The sequence below is a fragment of the Ascidia mentula genome, chromosome 4, assembly GCF_947561715.1.
Source record: "Ascidia mentula chromosome 4, kaAscMent1.1, whole genome shotgun sequence".
Classification (NCBI taxonomy): Eukaryota; Metazoa; Chordata; class Ascidiacea; order Phlebobranchia; family Ascidiidae; genus Ascidia; species Ascidia mentula.
This window is the reverse complement of record NC_138569.1, coordinates 16,393,642-16,411,199: the sequence shown is the minus strand read 5'-3', so window position 1 is coordinate 16,411,199 and position 17,558 is coordinate 16,393,642. Positions and strand designations below refer to the sequence as shown.

At 38.8% G+C, this 17,558-nt stretch overlaps 2 protein-coding genes and 1 pseudogene across 2 annotated transcripts; all 3 read left to right on the top strand.

The window, feature by feature from the left end:
- Nucleotides 1-187: 187 nt before the first annotated feature.
- On the top strand, nt 188-2,084 carry LOC145898179 (uncharacterized). Its single transcript, XM_082986610.1, has 6 exons — nt 188-797; nt 908-1,198; nt 1,269-1,414; nt 1,466-1,613; nt 1,674-1,776; nt 1,904-2,084. Exons 1-6 carry the CDS (start codon nt 188-190, stop codon nt 2,082-2,084), a joined length of 1,479 nt encoding a protein of 492 aa, XP_082842736.1.
- Nucleotides 2,085-4,581: 2,497 nt separating this feature from the next.
- LOC145898178 (uncharacterized) lies at nt 4,582-8,262 on the top strand (annotated as a pseudogene).
- A 1,344-nt stretch (nt 8,263-9,606) lies between these two features.
- On the top strand, nt 9,607-11,516 carry LOC145898177 (uncharacterized). The gene is made up of 6 exons (XM_082986608.1): nt 9,607-10,216; nt 10,331-10,621; nt 10,736-10,881; nt 10,943-11,090; nt 11,150-11,252; nt 11,336-11,516. Exons 1-6 carry the CDS (start codon nt 9,607-9,609, stop codon nt 11,514-11,516), a joined length of 1,479 nt encoding a protein of 492 aa, XP_082842734.1.
- The last annotated feature ends 6,042 nt before the right edge of the window (nt 11,517-17,558 follow it).

The following is a 17,558-nucleotide window of genomic DNA, read 5'->3' as shown; positions in this document are numbered from 1 at the left end:
TTTTGTTGTATTTGACCAATGAAAGACATTGGGCAAATAGATAGAACGGTCACATAGTCCTCAATATTTTACTTATAGTCGTTGCGATAAAACTGCAATCCTTATCAATGTGATAATTATGAGCAGGTAAAAAGTTGATTTTCTGCAGGCATAACATAAACGTTCTCCGAACCGCAATTGCAAAAACATGAACTCCAGTATTCCATTGGTTGTAAATGCAAGACCTACGGCTCAAACCCGAAAGCCTGGGCATGCATTCGTACCAAACTTTATACCACCAAGACGGCAAAATCTGGCCTGGAGTAGGCGGACAACCATTCGACCAACAACGACAACAACATTGCTTCATCCAAGAACTCAGCTAAACTCTGTAACTAGTTGGCAACTAGCAGAATTAAACTCAACACGCATCTCGAGGCCACCGACAGACCCTGGGTCCATACCCAACATTGCAGCAGCTTCGAACTACTCCACAGTGACGCCAAGAAACAGCACAGCTTACGCAATCGGGGACACGAGTGTAAATACCAACACTGCAATCGACCGGGCATTCTACGGGTTTCCGGCATTTTGTTCAAACTCAGCTCCTGTTATGTGCGCAGATACACCATTGAACCAATGTGCCCAATGCAGCATGGTCGGCGCTGGGTTTCTAATTTTTGTGGTGGTCGTTCTTGCGTTGGCGATCACTATTAGCAACCTACTGGTTGTTGTCTTGTTTGCCCGAGAGAAATCCTCTTTCATTGGGAGTTATGGTAAAATTAAAGCTTCATTGGCAGTAACGGACATGCTCACCGGTAAATAAGCAAAGTCTTACAATATATGTTAGTTTTCGAAGGTTATAAACTGTTGTTGACACTTCATAAAATCATTCTAATATGTGATCGTTTTATGGAAATGAACGCAGGAGTGATTCTTTTTGTCATCGTTCTGCCAAACATCTTCAATACACTCAACTCCACCGCAAATGAACTCCTCCTGTACGCGATCTCCATCCAAGGATCATCGCTTGCATCAGCAGGAGGAGTTTTCTACCTCCTTATCTACACTTCATCACTCTACCATCTCGTCTTCCTCGGACAGCAACGGCTGTATGCCATTAAGTGGCCAGTATTGTACAAGCATCAGCCGAAGAAAAATATTCGCATTGGTTTGGCTGTAGTGTGGTCTGTTGCTGTGCTTTGTGCCGTATCCCCACGTGAGTAAAGCATGGGAAATTTTACCTCACGTAGGGCGGAGACTCTAGTTCAACGCTCATATTATTCTAGGTTGGTTTCCTAAAGTCTTCAGTTTCGGGTACCAACATTTGATTTTCCTTCATAACCTGACCTTTGCCAAAGTTAGCCTGAAGCCAGATTATTCTCCATTTATCGCAATGGTAGTGGTGATCTTCATAATCCCTTATATCCTTATGGTAAGTATTCAATTTAGACTGCAATTTTGCCTGCAAAGAAGGTATTTGTAGATGTTTCTTTCCATTCTGACTGGATATTACGTATCACAACATGTTAAGAAATCAAACAAATTGAGATCAACTGCATCAGGAAACAAGTGCGAAATGAAGGTTTTTGTCACTTTGGCTGTGATGCAAATCATGTTTACCATAACTCTTCGTAAGTATAGACCATGCAATGTTTTACTACCATCTTGTAGCGGAAAGATCTTGTTTCCAGTTCCTGTCATCGTGGTTGTGGTAATGACTTACACCGGAGCTTTGAACCCCACCAATATATCCGCTCCATACATGTTTTGCTTTTATATCTCCTTGTCAAATGGGTACGGTTGTTTAAGTAACGTCTTGTGTGATGTTGATTTCATAAATGAACTAAAGAACGTCACATTTATTACTCAATATTTATTGAGTCATTATGCGGAACAAAGTCAAATACTGTTTTTTTTTCAGCTTGGTAAATGTACTGGTGTACAGCACTATTGACAGCAAGTTTAGAAAAGCGGTGAGGGAACTATTCTGCGCATGCCAGAAGAGTGTGCGCGAACAAAAGAAATTGACTACTGGAGGTGCTTCACACCAGAATGCGAAGAAAGCTCTATCAAGAAAAGCGACCGACATGGAGAGCGTGTAGTGCAAAATTAAATCCATACTATGGTCTAACACCATACACAGATGAGTGTGCAGTGTGGTGACCTACTGAACATTACAGTCGGTAATTCTTTGTAACCTAATAATCTGTTCTTCTGGCATATATAAAACGTAACTTTATTCACCGAAGTTTCGCCTGTTATTCAACAAGGCTTCCTCAAGGTAATGAGACAGGTACAGCACACAACTAACGCCAAAAAACGTGCCAACACGAAAAAGGGGATAACGCTAACACCGCTTGTGAAATCATGTGATGTATAAAAAATGGGCGGGAAAACTACAGTTACAGTAAGTTGTTATACAGCACCGGGAAGTAAACGCACTGTTCCCTATCATTAACACAGCGATTGTTCTTGTGGAAAAGGAGGTGGATCATACAAAGCGCCTCTTCCTAGAAGCGCTCCACATCCACAAGAACAATCGCTGTGTTAATGATAGGGAACAGTGCGTTTACTTCCCGGTGCTGTATAACAACTTACTGTAACTGTAGTTTTCCCGCCCATTTTTTATACATCACATGATTTCACAAGCGGTGTTAGCGTTATCCCCTTTTTCGTGTTGGCACGTTTTTTGGCGTTAGTTGTGTGCTGTACCTGTCTCATTAACTTGAGGAAGCATTGTTGAATAACAGGCGAAACGTCGGTGAATAAAGTTACGTTTTATATATGCCAGTAGAACAGATTATTAAGTTACAATATGCCTGGCAGCAACAAAAACATTATATTTGGTAAATCTTTGCTTAATTTTAGATTTCTTGTGGTGTTTCTGTTTTACAATTGTTTTTGCTTTTGCTTGTATATTTATTTACTAATATTCCAGAGTCATCGTAACGAACAGAAAAATTTACGTGCACCCGGAACGATCTTTTGATTTGTAGTAATTTGAGTAACAGCACAGACGGACGTATATACGCGGTATGACGGACGACGTTTAACGCTGTAATCCTAAATTAAGTTAATATGTCGTGCTTACGTAGCGTCAGTATGTTTTGTCGTTTCGGAAATGACGTTTAATGAATTTGCTTTTCTCTTGTCCTGAAATAACCTTTTTTACCCGCCATGACCTACTTTATGGCGATCTATGTAAGGAGTCATGCATTTTGTTTCTTGTTACCTTCAGCCAATATTACTTTTTTCTTTTCTGTAGCATATATTACACATGAAAAAGATTTTGCATTCGTTGTATATCAGGCGAAATGTAACTCTCTTGTGGTAATAAAGTTGTGTTTGTTAATTGCACAAATACTAGCAAAATGGCATATTGTTAAAGTCACTTCCAAAAGAACTTATACTATGGACAAGGCGAAATCGCTAACTGTCACCTGTTCGCTGTTTTGCACCATGGTTTTTAACTGCTCATTTGTAGTCACGTGAGTAACGTAAGAAGCGAATATGACGTTAAATCCCAAACCTACTTTGTCCTTGCTGAGCAACTCGCGGATGCGACGACGAGCTGTTGTAAATCTGCTATTACTCACCTAATAAAAGCAGGCCTGTGTTAACTGGTCCGGAAGCAGTTGTGTTTAGGCCAGCGCTTGGGGCAATTTTGAGGAGATGTCGTGACTGAACAGGTCATGAAAGATTGAAAAGCTTTTTGTTTAAATAAAACAAATAACATCGTTTTAGACCAATTCAAGTGATAAATGCAGGCAGTATTGTAATCAGTAAAGCCAATTTATCAACCTGCAGATCAACAGCGGATAAACAATTTTGGCAACAGTTAGAAAGTTTAGACAAATATTGCAGTACAACATAAAACCTCGGTAAACGGTAGCAGTGAATAACGATGAATGAATTATGAATGAGCATCGCGCTTAAACACATTGTATGTTTAAAAAGCGACGTTTCCTCCGTGTGAATCAATACATACAGTTAACAAGGTAGTCAGCACTACATTCGTATGTTGTTGTTGAGTTTGGTAAATTTTATAGCTCTTCTGGCAAAATAAATTATTTATTTGACCGACGGTTGCAAACAACACGGTAAATGTAAGAGAGCGCGAAGTTGATGAACCAAGCATTAAATGACCGTTGCTTCTCCGTTCCCTCAGGCATATGCTGTTTTTTTTTAGCACGAACCTGTACAACTTGCTGCTGGCGGTTCCAGGCCTAATAATGTGTCAACTCTCTTCTGGCAAAATAAACTATTTATTTGATAGACGTTTCGGTCGTCATACAATTGACCTTTATTAGGATAAAATGCATGAGTGCAAACAACACGGCAAATGTAATAAAGGGCGAATCTGTATAGCTGTTCACCACTTAAAACCCATTTTGAAACCTATATAAAATCGCAAACAGCTATACACAAGTTGCCATGATTTTGATGTGTTGTAGGTAGCTCTGTACAGAAATGTATTGCAGCTGTAGTTAAAACGCAGCCATTTTACCGAACCCAACTGACCTGCTGTGTTCCAGAAAATAGGGATCGAAGTTGGCAATATTTGCTGAAACTGCGTGGAAATTGCTTGAAGGAATAATTATGTCTAGATCAAGTACCACCACTTCTATGGCACCACTTCAAACACCTCCGTTCGATCTGGTCCCTACAACGACAACTCCAACAACAACAATAATGTTACCGATGACAGAACCGTCAATTACTCCACCACAAACAGTCCAATTCGTCATCAATGTGATTCGAACCACAAATGCCACAGCACTGAACACAACCAATGACACATTGGTCGGTTTTCCAGCGTTCTGCCACGCAGAGGCGATATCGGCTTGTTCTAATGCCAGCCTGAAGGACTGCAACCAGTGCAGCATGGTCGGTGCTGGTTTCTTTGCTGCTTTTGCTCTGTTGCTTGCTTTTGCGATAGTGTTGGCCAACCTCTCGGTAATTGTTATTTTCCTCGAAGGAAAATCGATATTCAAAGGAAGCTATGGAAAAATTAAGGTTTCTTTGGCGGTCGCGGACTTGCTTACAGGTAGTTTGTAAACCCTTATTAAATTTATAGCAAGTGGTGATTTTCATTTATGTTGCAAAGTTCTCGTAAAATAGTTATCACATTACAAATGTCTGAATTTAATTTAGGCTATCCAACGAATCTGCAATGTGATGACAAATAGTATAAATTACGTAAAATGTTATGATGTCAACATGCAGTAATGATTAACGACTACATTTAGCATATCTAAAATGAAAATCTTAAAGTAAAACTAATGATAAGCAATCAAATAATGTTTTGTCGCCTCCATTTATTGAATTTTTTAAAGGATTGCTTCTAATTGTCGTTGCTCTTCCAAACCTCTTTTGGACAATCAACGCAACATCGAATCAACTTCTTCAATACGTCCTCTCGCTTCAAGGATCACCCCTTGCTTCCGCAGGAGGATTTTTCTACCTCCTCATCCACACAGCATCCTTATATCACTTGGTGTTTCTCGGCCAACAAAGACTGTTCGCTGTCAGGTGGCCGATACGATATAAACAGCAGAACTCTAGAAATGTGTACATCGGTTTGGCAGTCGTTTGGGGCTTCTCTGTTCTTTGTGCCGTTTCCCCGTGTAAGTATCAAGTGCGAGAAAGGCTGTTTCCCATCTTCATCGACTGATATTGTTTTTTTTTACCACACCGCGATTTGAACCCAGGATTTTTTGGCTACGAATCCCGATCAGGTTTTCGTCTTAGTATATGGGTCTGGCGCATTTTTTGTGTAGCACGTACACCTTTCTAGTCCACCTAGTGGTAATTTTTTCTCTAATTGTCTGCAAAAAGCATTTATTTTCGCTGTTTGTTTTCACAGTGTGGTTCCCTTCGTTCGTGTTCGGTTATCAACACTTGATATTCCTTTTCAATCTATCCCTCGTTACAACATCAACTGTGATTGATTACACTCCACTGGTGGTGATGGTTGTCATCGTATTTATACTGCCTTACGTCGTAATGGTAAGCAATGCAACAGTACATTTACTGCCTTATTGCTTTCGTAACAGACACTGCTGGACTCCTTTTGACAAAAGTGTCCGTTTATTTCTGTTTCAGACCTTGTTTTCGTTTGTGACCGGATATTACGTATACCAGCATTTGCGCAAGTCCGCGAAAATGAAAGCTACCGACCAAGACAGCAGAAGAGAATTCGTGGTATTCGCTACTATGGCAACCATGCAGATCGGTTTTACGCTGACCATGGGTAAATCGTGATCAGAACCTAAAGACATTCCAAATTATATTCTTGTTGGTTTTGAACCAACCTTTGTTTTAGTTCCCCTGATTGTTGTGGTGATACTGAGTTACACAGGACAACTTAATTCCACGAACATTGCAACTCCATATATTATCTGCTTCTATCTATCCATGGCAAACAGGTATTACCTTTGGTTCGTTTTTGAAGTTTTGCTACAATTAAAGTGTATTTTAGTCTTGTGAATGTGCTGGTGTATAGCGCAATGGACGACAAGTTTCGGAATTCCGTCAAACAGCTTTTCTGTGGTTGGAATGAAAGATTAAGAACACATCACGCAAAGCCACCTTCCAGCAAATCTAAATTGACGGTCCTTCATAAAACTACAAAGGTTCACACAAAATCACACAGCGAAACGTTTGAATGACTGTTTATTATAAGAACTTAAAGAAACTTAATTTTTTTTGATGCGCGTTATCTTTCCTGTCTTATTTTGACGTCTTGGGGCCATTTCTTGAGTTGTTAGCCGTAGACTAAATATCCGATCCTTTCGAAATAAAGTGCAGTGAAGAGATTGGGTGGTGTTCTTTCTTGGGCGCGTAAAATCAATGAACCATATACAATAAATTGGAGCACATCACGAAGTGCAGGAAGTGAAACGTTCCTCCAATTTGTTTATGTACGATTATTTCTGCATGTTTTTTTAAGAATTTACGTCACAAACAAAATGAATTTTCATGTAAAACCAACTTCGGTGCAAAATGGCTGTATTTGTGCAAGATACGAGCGAACAGACAACTTGACAAGCATAAATTTTACGTAAAAATCAATAGATTTTCGATACAGGGCTCAGGTGTAGGTTGTCCCCTGAATATAGCCTAACACAAAAACTTTTTCGTCAAGCTGCAGCAGTTACAGGTTTCTTCTTTTGTCATAATGAAACACCTAAAAACATCAACTGTATTGCATTAATAAATATTTTCTTTTTAATTAACCTAAAGTTTTACTTTTCTGTTTACAACAAATAATACAAGAATGTACATTGCATGGTTCACACAAAAAAGCATCCTCTCAACACTATACAAGTAGAAAACAATGTTAGGGTTCATCAAGCGTTTAAAATCTGTATGCAAAAGCACGAACAATCCATGCAGTTACGTAGATAGTATCGGAAACTATTATGTCGGAAGAAGTGATCGATCAGCTGTATCGTCTAACAGATCGTTTAAGTGTTGGTCAAATAATCGTGAGTAACAACAGACAGTGGAAGTTGTTTTCTGAAAGGTTGGGCCAAACTAACATCAGAATGTCCATTGAAAACATCAGGTATAGCTATATATAGCTGAATTGTTCGACATCAGGTATAGCTATGGCTCAATTGCTTTACATCAGGTATAGCTATATCAGGTAAAACATTTTATCCACTTTTACAACATCAAAAAACAAAATTTATGGTGAAGTTGATAATGACGCCAGGCTAACATGTTAATTCATATGGTTTTAAATCAATACAACGGCAAAATAAATATGCTGAATGAATTTTTTCACAGATCATGACCAACATGGATAACATAGTATTCGGTACAGGCTTCGTATTTGATCCTTCAACCAATTCAACCATTTTCAACCATTCCTTTTTTGCGGTAACCTGCCATTCTGCAAGTCATCAATGTTTCCTATTTGTGAAAATATCTCGATACGACACTGCTCTGAATGCAACATGGCAGCTGCTTCGGGATTTACAATATTTGTTTTTTTTATTTGGTCTCGCGATTTTGATTAGCAACGGTTTTGTTGTGTTTTGCACCGTGATGAAAAGACCAGGGTCTGTTGGCAACTACGGTTGTATAAGTAACGTCTTGTGTGATATTCAATTCATAAATGAAAAAGCCTGGTTAATGTGCCGGTATATGAAGTGCATATACTTTCGTTTCAGCCTGGTAACTGTGCTGGTATACAGTACTATGGACAGCTAGTTTAGAAAGGCTGTGAGGGAACTAGTCTACACATGTCACCCCACAACTGTTCGTGCATAAAAGCGATTGACCACTGGAACTGGTTTGCATCAGAAATTTAACAAAATTGATTCAAGCAAAGTGACGCACATGGAGAGCGTGTAGTGCAACCGTTTCTCCTTACTGTTGTTCAAAACCACACAAAGATGCATTGCATAGAATGCTGTTGGAAAACGCAGTGTTGCAGTGTTGCAGTATTGAGGCATTTAACTAAAACAATACAAATTCGCAACTGCTACTTAGTTTATTTTCTTTGTGACATTTTACCCAAATCCTCTTTTCTACTTTTTCGAAGTTGTATGTTTTCTATTTGTGTCAGTGGCGAAAACGCGTGCGGATATTCCGGGGACAATGATGAGAAATGTTATAATCGTATATTGCAACCACCGCCCGATACAAACCTCGCAGAGAAGTCAACTAACCATGGTCTATCAAACATTGTTCCAGAAAACCAAAATTATATGTGAATTTAAAAAAAAGTCACATTTTCTTCTCATCACGCTTGGTGTGGAAAAGTGCACTCTTGCATCACTTTTTTTAAACAAACACTTTTTGCAAATGGTAATGATTTGCCAACATTTTACGCTAATTCGCGTCGAATTAGACAACATCAATTTTTCTGCACAGATTCGAAGATTCGATACGAATACTCGTGGACTCGCTATTGGGTGCCGCAAGTGTTTGTATAATCTGCTGATTTCGTGTTTGACTACTAACATTGTTGCACGATAATACATTAACTGAGGAAGTAAAATTGACCTTAGGCAGCGTAGCTTTCAGGCACACACGTAAAAGCTACGTTACTCATGACAGGAAGACGGTTATCAAAGTTTTGTGACAACCTATATTTTAGCTATGGGATGTTTGGGTGATGATGCAGCTAACATAATATACAAAACCGTTAAGCGCATTTGACTTCCACCTGAGTTTTAGAAACAAAGCGGGATATAGGCAGGGTCGCGTTGCATATGTAAGAGAAAAATATTAAAGCGTTTTGTTATCTTAGGGCATTTTTGCAGCTTATGTAAACGTTTGAACGTTACCAAACCAACATAAAAATGATTAGCAGGAATACAATCTTATTTCATAAAGACTGGACAATGTTACGTGAGGAAGGATGCGACTCATCAACAAACTAATTACTGTTGCTTTTTTGTTGTAATTGACCTATGAAAGACATTGGGCCAATATATAGAACGGTCACATAGTCTTTAATATTTTACTTACAGTCGTTGCAATAAACCTGTAATCCTTATCAATGCGATAATTATGAGCAAGAAAAAATGTTGATTTTAAGATTTAGTATCTTAACTTACAGGACTGCAGACGTAACATAAACGTTCTTCGAACCGCAAATTAGAAAACATGAACTCCACTATTCCATTGGTTGTAAATGCAACACCTACGATTCAAGTTCGAAAGCCAGGAAATGCATTCGTACAAAACTTTAAACTAGCAACACAGCAAAATCTGGCCTGGAGTAAACGGACAACCATTCGACCAACAACGACAACAACATTGCTTCATCCAAGAACTCAGCTAAACTCTGTAACCAGTTGGCAACTAGCAGAATTGAACTCAACACGCATCTCGATGCCATCGACAGACCCTGGGTCCATACCCAAGATTGCAGCAGCCTCGAACTACTCCACAGTGAAGCTAAGAAACAGCACAGCTTACGCAATCGGGAACACGAGTGTAAATACCAACACTGCAATCGACCGGACGTTCTACGGGTTTCCGGCATTTTGTTCAAACTCAGCTCCTGTTGTGTGCGCAGATACACCATTGAACCAATGTGCCCAATGCAGCATGGTCGGCGCTGGGTTTCTAATTTTTGTGGTAGTCGTTCTTGCGTTGGCGATTATTGTTAGCAACCTACTGGTTGTTGTCTTGTTCGCTCGAGAGAAATCCTCTTTCATTGGGAGTTATGGTAAAATTAAAGCTTCTCTAGCGGTAACGGACATGCTCACAGGTAAATCAGCAGAGTCTTACAATACTATGATAGTTTTGAAAGGTTATAAACTTTTGTTAATGGCACTTCATAAAGTCATTCTAATATGTGATCGTTTTATGGAAATAAACGCAGGAGTGATTCTTTTTGTCATCGTTCTGCCAAACATCTTCAATACACTCAACTCCACTGCAAATGAACTCCTCCTGTACGCGATCTCACTCCAAGGATCATCGCTTGCATCAGCAGGAGGTGTTTTCTATCTTCTCATTTACACTTCATCACTCTACCATCTCGTCTTCCTCGGACAGCAACGGCTGTATGCCATTAAGTGGCCACTATTGTACAAGCATCAGCCGATGAGAAACGTTTGCATTGGCTTAGCCGTAGTGTGGTCTGTTGCTGTGGTCTGTGCCGTGTCCCCACGTGAGTAAAGCATCCAGTATTGCACGCCGTCGTTATAAACACGCGCATAACTTAAACGGGAAATTTTTCCTCACAAAGTGCGGAGACTGAAGTTCAACGTTCATAATATTGTAGGTTGGTTTCCAAAAGTCTTCAGCTTCGGCTACCAACATCTGATTTTTCTTTATAACCTAACCTTGACCGAAGTAAGCCTGAAGCCAGATTATTCTCCATTTATCGCAATGATAGTGGTGGTCTTTATAATCCCTTATATTCTCATGGTAAGTAGTGTGTATTGTAATTTTGGACTGCAATCTTGCCTGCTAAGGAAGGTATTTGTAGATGTTTCTTTCTGTTCTCACTGGATATTACGTATCACAACATGTTAAGAAATCAAACAAACTGAGATCAACTGCATCTGGAAATAAGCGCGAACTGACGGTTTTTGTCACTTTGGCTGTGATGCAAATCATGTTTACCATAACTCTTCGTAAGTATAGGACATGCCATGTTTGCTACCATCTTGTAGCGGAAAGTTCTTGTTTCCAGTTCCTGTCATCGTGGTAGTGGTAATGACTTACACCGGAGCCTTGAACCCCACCAATATATCAGTTCCATACATCGTTTGCTTTTATATCTCCATGTCAAATGGGTACGGTTTTTCAAGTAATGTCACTTTTATTATTCGATAGTAGGGTACATTGCAGAATAAAGTCAAAAATTGTTCTTTTTCAGCTTGGTAAATGTACTGGTGTACAGCACTATTGATAGCAAGTTTAGAAAAGCGGTGAGTGAACTATTCTGCGCATGTCACAAGAGTGTGCGCGAACGTATGAAGTTTACCACTGGACGTGCTTCACAGCAGAATACGAAGAAAGCTATATCAAGAAAAGTGACGGACATGGAGAGCGTGTAGTGCAAAATTAGATCCATTCTATGGTCTTACACCATACACAGATGAGTGTGCAGTGTGGTGACTTCCTGAACATTCCAGGTTGTAAATCTTTTCTGAATTTTGAATTTCCTGTTGTGTTTCTGTTTTAGCATTGGTTTTGCAAAGTCATCGTGAAGAACAGAAAAATGCACGTGCACCCGGAACTATCTTTTGATTTGTAGTAATTTGAGTAACAGCAAATACGGACGTATATACGCGGTATGACGGACGACGTTTAACGTTGTAATCCTAAATCAACTTAAAACGTCGTGCTTACACAGCGTCAGTATGTTTTGTCGTTTCGGAAATGACGTTAATGATAAATTTGCTTTTCTGTTGTCCTGAAATAACCTTTTTTAACCGTCATGACTTACAGCGATCTATGTAAGGAGTCATGCATTTTGTTTCTTGTTACCTTCAGGCAAAATTTTTTTCTTTTCTGTAGCATATATTACACATGAAAAAGATTTTTGCATTTGTTGTATATAAGGCGAAATGTAAATTTCTTGTGTTAATAAAATTGTGTTTGTTAATTGCACAAATACTAGCAAAATGGCATATTGTAAAAATCACTCTTGAAAGAACTTAGTATGGACAAGGCGAAATCGCAAACTGTCACCTGATCGCTGTTTTGCACCATGGCTTTTAACTGCTCATTTGTAGTCACGTGAGTAACGTAAGTAATTGTTCTCTGAATATAGCCTACTACACAAAAACTTTTCGGTAAGCTGCAACAGTTACGGGTTTCTTCTTTTGTCATAATGCAACACCTAAAAACATCAACTGTACAGCATCAGTAAATATTTTGTTTTTAGATTAATCAGAAGTTTTACTTTTTTGTTTCACAACAAAAAATACAAGAATGTACATTGCATGGTTTACACTAAGAAGCACCCTCCCAACACTGTACAAATAGAAAACAATGTTAGGGGTCATCAAGCGTTTAAAATCCGCCCGCAGAAACACGAACAATCCATGCAGTTACGTAGATAGTATCGGAAACTATTATGTCGGAAGAAGTGATCGATCAGCTGTATCGTCTAACAGATCGTTTAAGTGTTGGTCAAATAATCGTGGGTAACAACAGACAGTGGAAGTTGTTTTCTGAAAGGTTGGGCAAAACTAATATAAGAATATGCATTTAAAACATCAGGTATAGCTAAATGTAGCTCAATTGTTCAACATCAGGTATAGCCAGTGGTGGGATTCAGCCTGTTTGCACCGGTTTTATAGAATCGATCAGCGAACTGGTTAGGATTATTGTCAATAAGACTTTTTGTAACAGAACCTGCAGAAAATTACGACTTTTGTAATAAAACCGGCTGACAAAAAATTTTGAATCCCACCACTGTGTATAGCTATAGCTCAATTGCTTTACATCAGGTATAGCTCAATTGTTCTAATAAGGTTACACTTAAGTTTATAAGTTAAGCTATTTGCCACAGTTAAAATTAAAAATAAATAATATTGCATTAATCTTTAGTATGAACAATTTCCTATACAACACACATTTATTTGACCCAGCTTTCTCGTGTGTGTTGTAGAGTGACAGGTTCGATGTTTGCAGGAAATAAAGCAAAACATAGTTTACAGTTTATTTACGCAGGAATGTTTGTTCTCATAAACCTGAGCCGCACTGCTGATTTAACGTATGGTTTGCAATTGTACACAATAAAAACAAAAACATTTAAAACACTTTTACAACATCAAAAAACAAAATTTATGGTCAATGAGAGCTGCAGACAGGTGTATACACGCACTGTTTCGACCTGTAAGGTCTCGTCTGTGTTGATTGTTGCCTAGTTTGGTAACCAACATATCGATGATTGACCGAAAGGTACCACAAAGTGGAAATCTGTGTGCCTGCTAGTCTACCAGCTAGCACAGTGCCACATCAACTGCTGCACTGATGAGACCTTACAGGTCGAAACAGTGCGTGTATACACCCTATCTGCAGCTCTCGTTGATTATTACGGCTCTTATGCGCATAAAATTTATGGTGCAGTTGATAATGACGCCAGGCTAACATGTTAATTCATGTGGTTTGGACCAATACAACAGCAAAATAAATACGCTGAATAAATTTTTTCACAGATCATGACCAACATGGATAATATAGTATTCGGTACAGGCTTCGTATTTGATCCTTCAACCAATTCAACCATTTTCAACCATTCTTTTGTTTGTGGTAACCTGCCATTCTGCAAATCATCAATGTTTCCTATTTGTGAAAATATCTCGATACGACACTGCTCTGAATGCAACATGGCGGCTGCTTCGGGATTTGCAATGTTTGTCATCTTGCTTGGTCTTGCGATTTTGATTAGCAACGGGTTTGTTGTGTTTTGCACCGTGATGAAAAGACCAGGTTTCGTTGGCAACTACAACACCATCAAGGCATCGTTGGCTGGAGCAGATTTAATCACAGGTGAGTAACATGATATTGAATAATAAGTTGCTTGACAAGCCACATCAATCTAACAATAATAAAATCTACAAAACTCTTCATGGGATGTATCCTAATTAGAATAATTTGACACTTAATTAGCAACAAGTTTCACGTTATGTACACAGCTAGCAAGAGCGTCGGAAAAATAAAAAGAGACGAATTACTTCCTAAAGCTTAATTTTTTAGCCGTAATCCTTCTGGTTGTGGTGCTTTACAACTTCACCTGGTCAATCAACATGACGGCTTTGCAGTTCGCACAACGTCGTGCCGAACTTACAGGCAGCGCTGAAACGGCGATGTTTACTTTTTTGTATTTCCTTGGTCACATCTCGACCATGCACCACCTTTTGGTGATGGCGGGAATGCGCATGTACGCCATCGTGCGGCCAATCGAGTACCGAGCACAAAACTATCAAACAGTTTTCCTCATGATTGCAGCTACCTGGGCAATCTCGATCGTCAGTACATCGACTATAGGTATTGTTATTTGTGTTGGACTCCACAACTTGCTTGTTAATTTTAATAGATAAGGTGGTTTTGTGAAGTACTATTAAATTTAAATGATTTTTGCACATTAATGCTTATTGTGTTTAGTTTGGTTTCCTGATCAGTTAATACTTGAATATTCTCCACCTATACTTCTCTACGGGTTCACTGCGTCCATAAACGGCGTCACGGGGACACAACAGACGTTGCTCATCCTGTTTACATTCATATTTTTGCTTTCTTTCATGACAATGGTAATATACGTGCATTTTGTTTAAGTTTACTTAAGATGCATTTTTTGACGAATGATTCTTTGCTGGTTCGATATCATAACTTTTCTGATACCTTCAATTCTTTGTGTGATTGCAGACAACACTACTCATCGCAACTGGGATTGCATTAAAGAAAGAAATGTCAAATGTACCCAGGGAAATAAGAACCAGTGTACAAAAGCGCGAAATGTCTGTTTTTATCACACTTTCTCTGATGCAGATCGGATTTACCGTCACACGGCGTCAGTTGTATTTTTATTGAAAATATTCGAATTTTCCACAACGCAACTATTTAGATTTTTTGTGTGGTTTTTGCAGTACCCATCTTAATTGCCGCTCTAATCACCTACAATACGATCTGCAGTGCCAATTCCTTGGCTTTTACAATTTGCTTCTACCTGAACACTACGAACAGGTTAGTTCCACATATATTTTTATCATTACACGAGCGCCCGGCCCGCCAACATTAACGCATTTCCTACACCCAGGAAATGCGAATAAAATCAATCTTACCTAACATTGACTTCTACTTATTTATGCAACCTCCACTGGATCTTAGGGCCTCGGCTTAAGTTAAATAACAATAGCAATGGTCTACTCCAGGACGTGACAAATCGAATTGTTATTTATTGCCTTTGTAACTTTTCTCGCATGCTGACTTTTCCGAAATGTAATAACACTGAAACCACCTTTTGTTGTTACTAATAGCTTGGTGAACGTTCTGACGTATAGTGCAAGGGACAGTCGGTTTCGAGAGGCAATATATTACTATGTTCATAAGTGTGTTCCAAATAGCGACAAGATCCGAGCAAAAGGGAACACGAAAGCAGTAAACGGTCAACATCCCGAAGGGTTAAATATGGAAAACCAACAAAAAATATCTAACCTTTAACAATTGTCAGTAATTGCTTGATACATGTGATATATTTTTGCACATTTGAATGTTCATTATTTGCGTGGTATCTTTTCCTGCAACAATTCACTATTGCGCTAAGTTTGCGTTGATTCTTTTCTGATACCTCCTTTCCATTCTGTATTTGCAGACAATGGTACTCATCGCAAGGAATTGTGTTAAAGAAAAAAAAGGCAATGGTATCTAAGAAATTGCAGCCTGGTTTTAGCGTGCGTCGACCTTTAACTATTTATCTTCAAGCGAAATTACGTACAACGTTTAACGCTTAATCGTGAATTAAGATATCGTGCTGTGATAACGTTGCGCCAGTTTGGGGCATGCCACTGAATATTTTGACTGTCAGCATCCTGACCAATCAGCGTGACACACATCTTCTACCAACCAATCAGCACTCAGGCGTTTAAAACTAAACGTGAAATGCTGGGTGAACCAACTAATCACAAACAAAAGGTTTGGGAAATAAACAAGAAATATACAAGTATAAGTGAACAAAGAGGTGAGGTAAGAATAAAGATAGACAAACAAAATGTGCGAACAGCAAAACGAACAACAGGCGTTTACATAAACATGGCGAAATTACTCTACACATTTACTTACGCAAACTGTTATTCCCTTTCGTAGCCCCGGTTTTGGACTACCCCGTCACATTCATGAGAGTGACGTAAGAAGTGAATCATGGCGCAGCCTTCAAACTCCCAAGCATACTTGCTTCTCACTGCGAGACTCGCGGATGTAAATCTGCTATTACTCAAGTAAAAAAAGCGAGCCTGTGTGAACTATTCCGGAAGCTGTTGTGTTCAGGCCAGCGCACGAGGATATTTTTGTTGAACTTTCATGGATTAACAGCACACAGGTTAAAAGGCTTTGCGGTTAAATGAAACAAGTAACATTTATTTTTGGCCAAGCCAAGCATTAGAAAAGAGCAGTCAATACTGATACGATTTGTTGTTTTAAATGTAAATTGGAGGGTATTTATGTGTGGAGATCCATCTGATATAAAGTTTGTATCCGTAATGATCTGTTGTGCAATGGAACAAAAATCTGTTTTATCCAGTTTCGTAACTTTGAAACACAAAATGTTTATAGTGATTTTGTTGACAGGCGTTATAGTTTTAAAAGAACAGTCCTCCTGGCATAAAAGTTGCGTAGATATTATAATCCGGAAGAAGACTCGCCGAATGACAGACAATACGACGGTTAAAATAAAATCTATGTACCGGTAATGCCAGAAGGACATATCTAAAAACAAAATCTATAGTTAAGTTTATATTGACAACATGCTATCTGGTTTATATGATGTTTATTTGAAACAAACGTGTTAAATGAACTATTTTTAGATCATGGCTAACATAGATAATATAATACCTGGCACGGGTTTTGTGCTTGATCCTTCAACCAATTCAACCATTTTCAACTATTCCTTTTTTTGCGGTAACCTGCCATTCTGCAAATCAACAATGTTTCCTGTTTGTGAAAATATCTCGATACGACACTGCTCTGAATGTAACATGGCGGATGCTTCGGGATTTGCAATGTTTATCATCTTGCTTGGTCTTGCGATTTTGATTAGCAACGGTTTTGTTGTGTTTTGCACCGTGATGAAAAGGCCAGGTTTCGTTGGCAACTACAACACCATCAAAGCATCGTTGGCTGGAGCAGATTTAATCACAGGTGGGAAGGAAGCGAGATTTTGGCTGAAATGTGATTTAATTGATTTGAAAACATTATATCGGTCACAAAGAATTGAAAAATAATCAGAAAGGTGGCAAATTGCTGCACTGCCGCAGTGGTGAATCCATATCAAAAGCTACTAGACAATACCAGACTTTTAATGCTCTGCCTCCCATTTAGAATAACTTTACGCTATATTTAGATAAAAAGTCAATCGACCAGACTTTTAATAG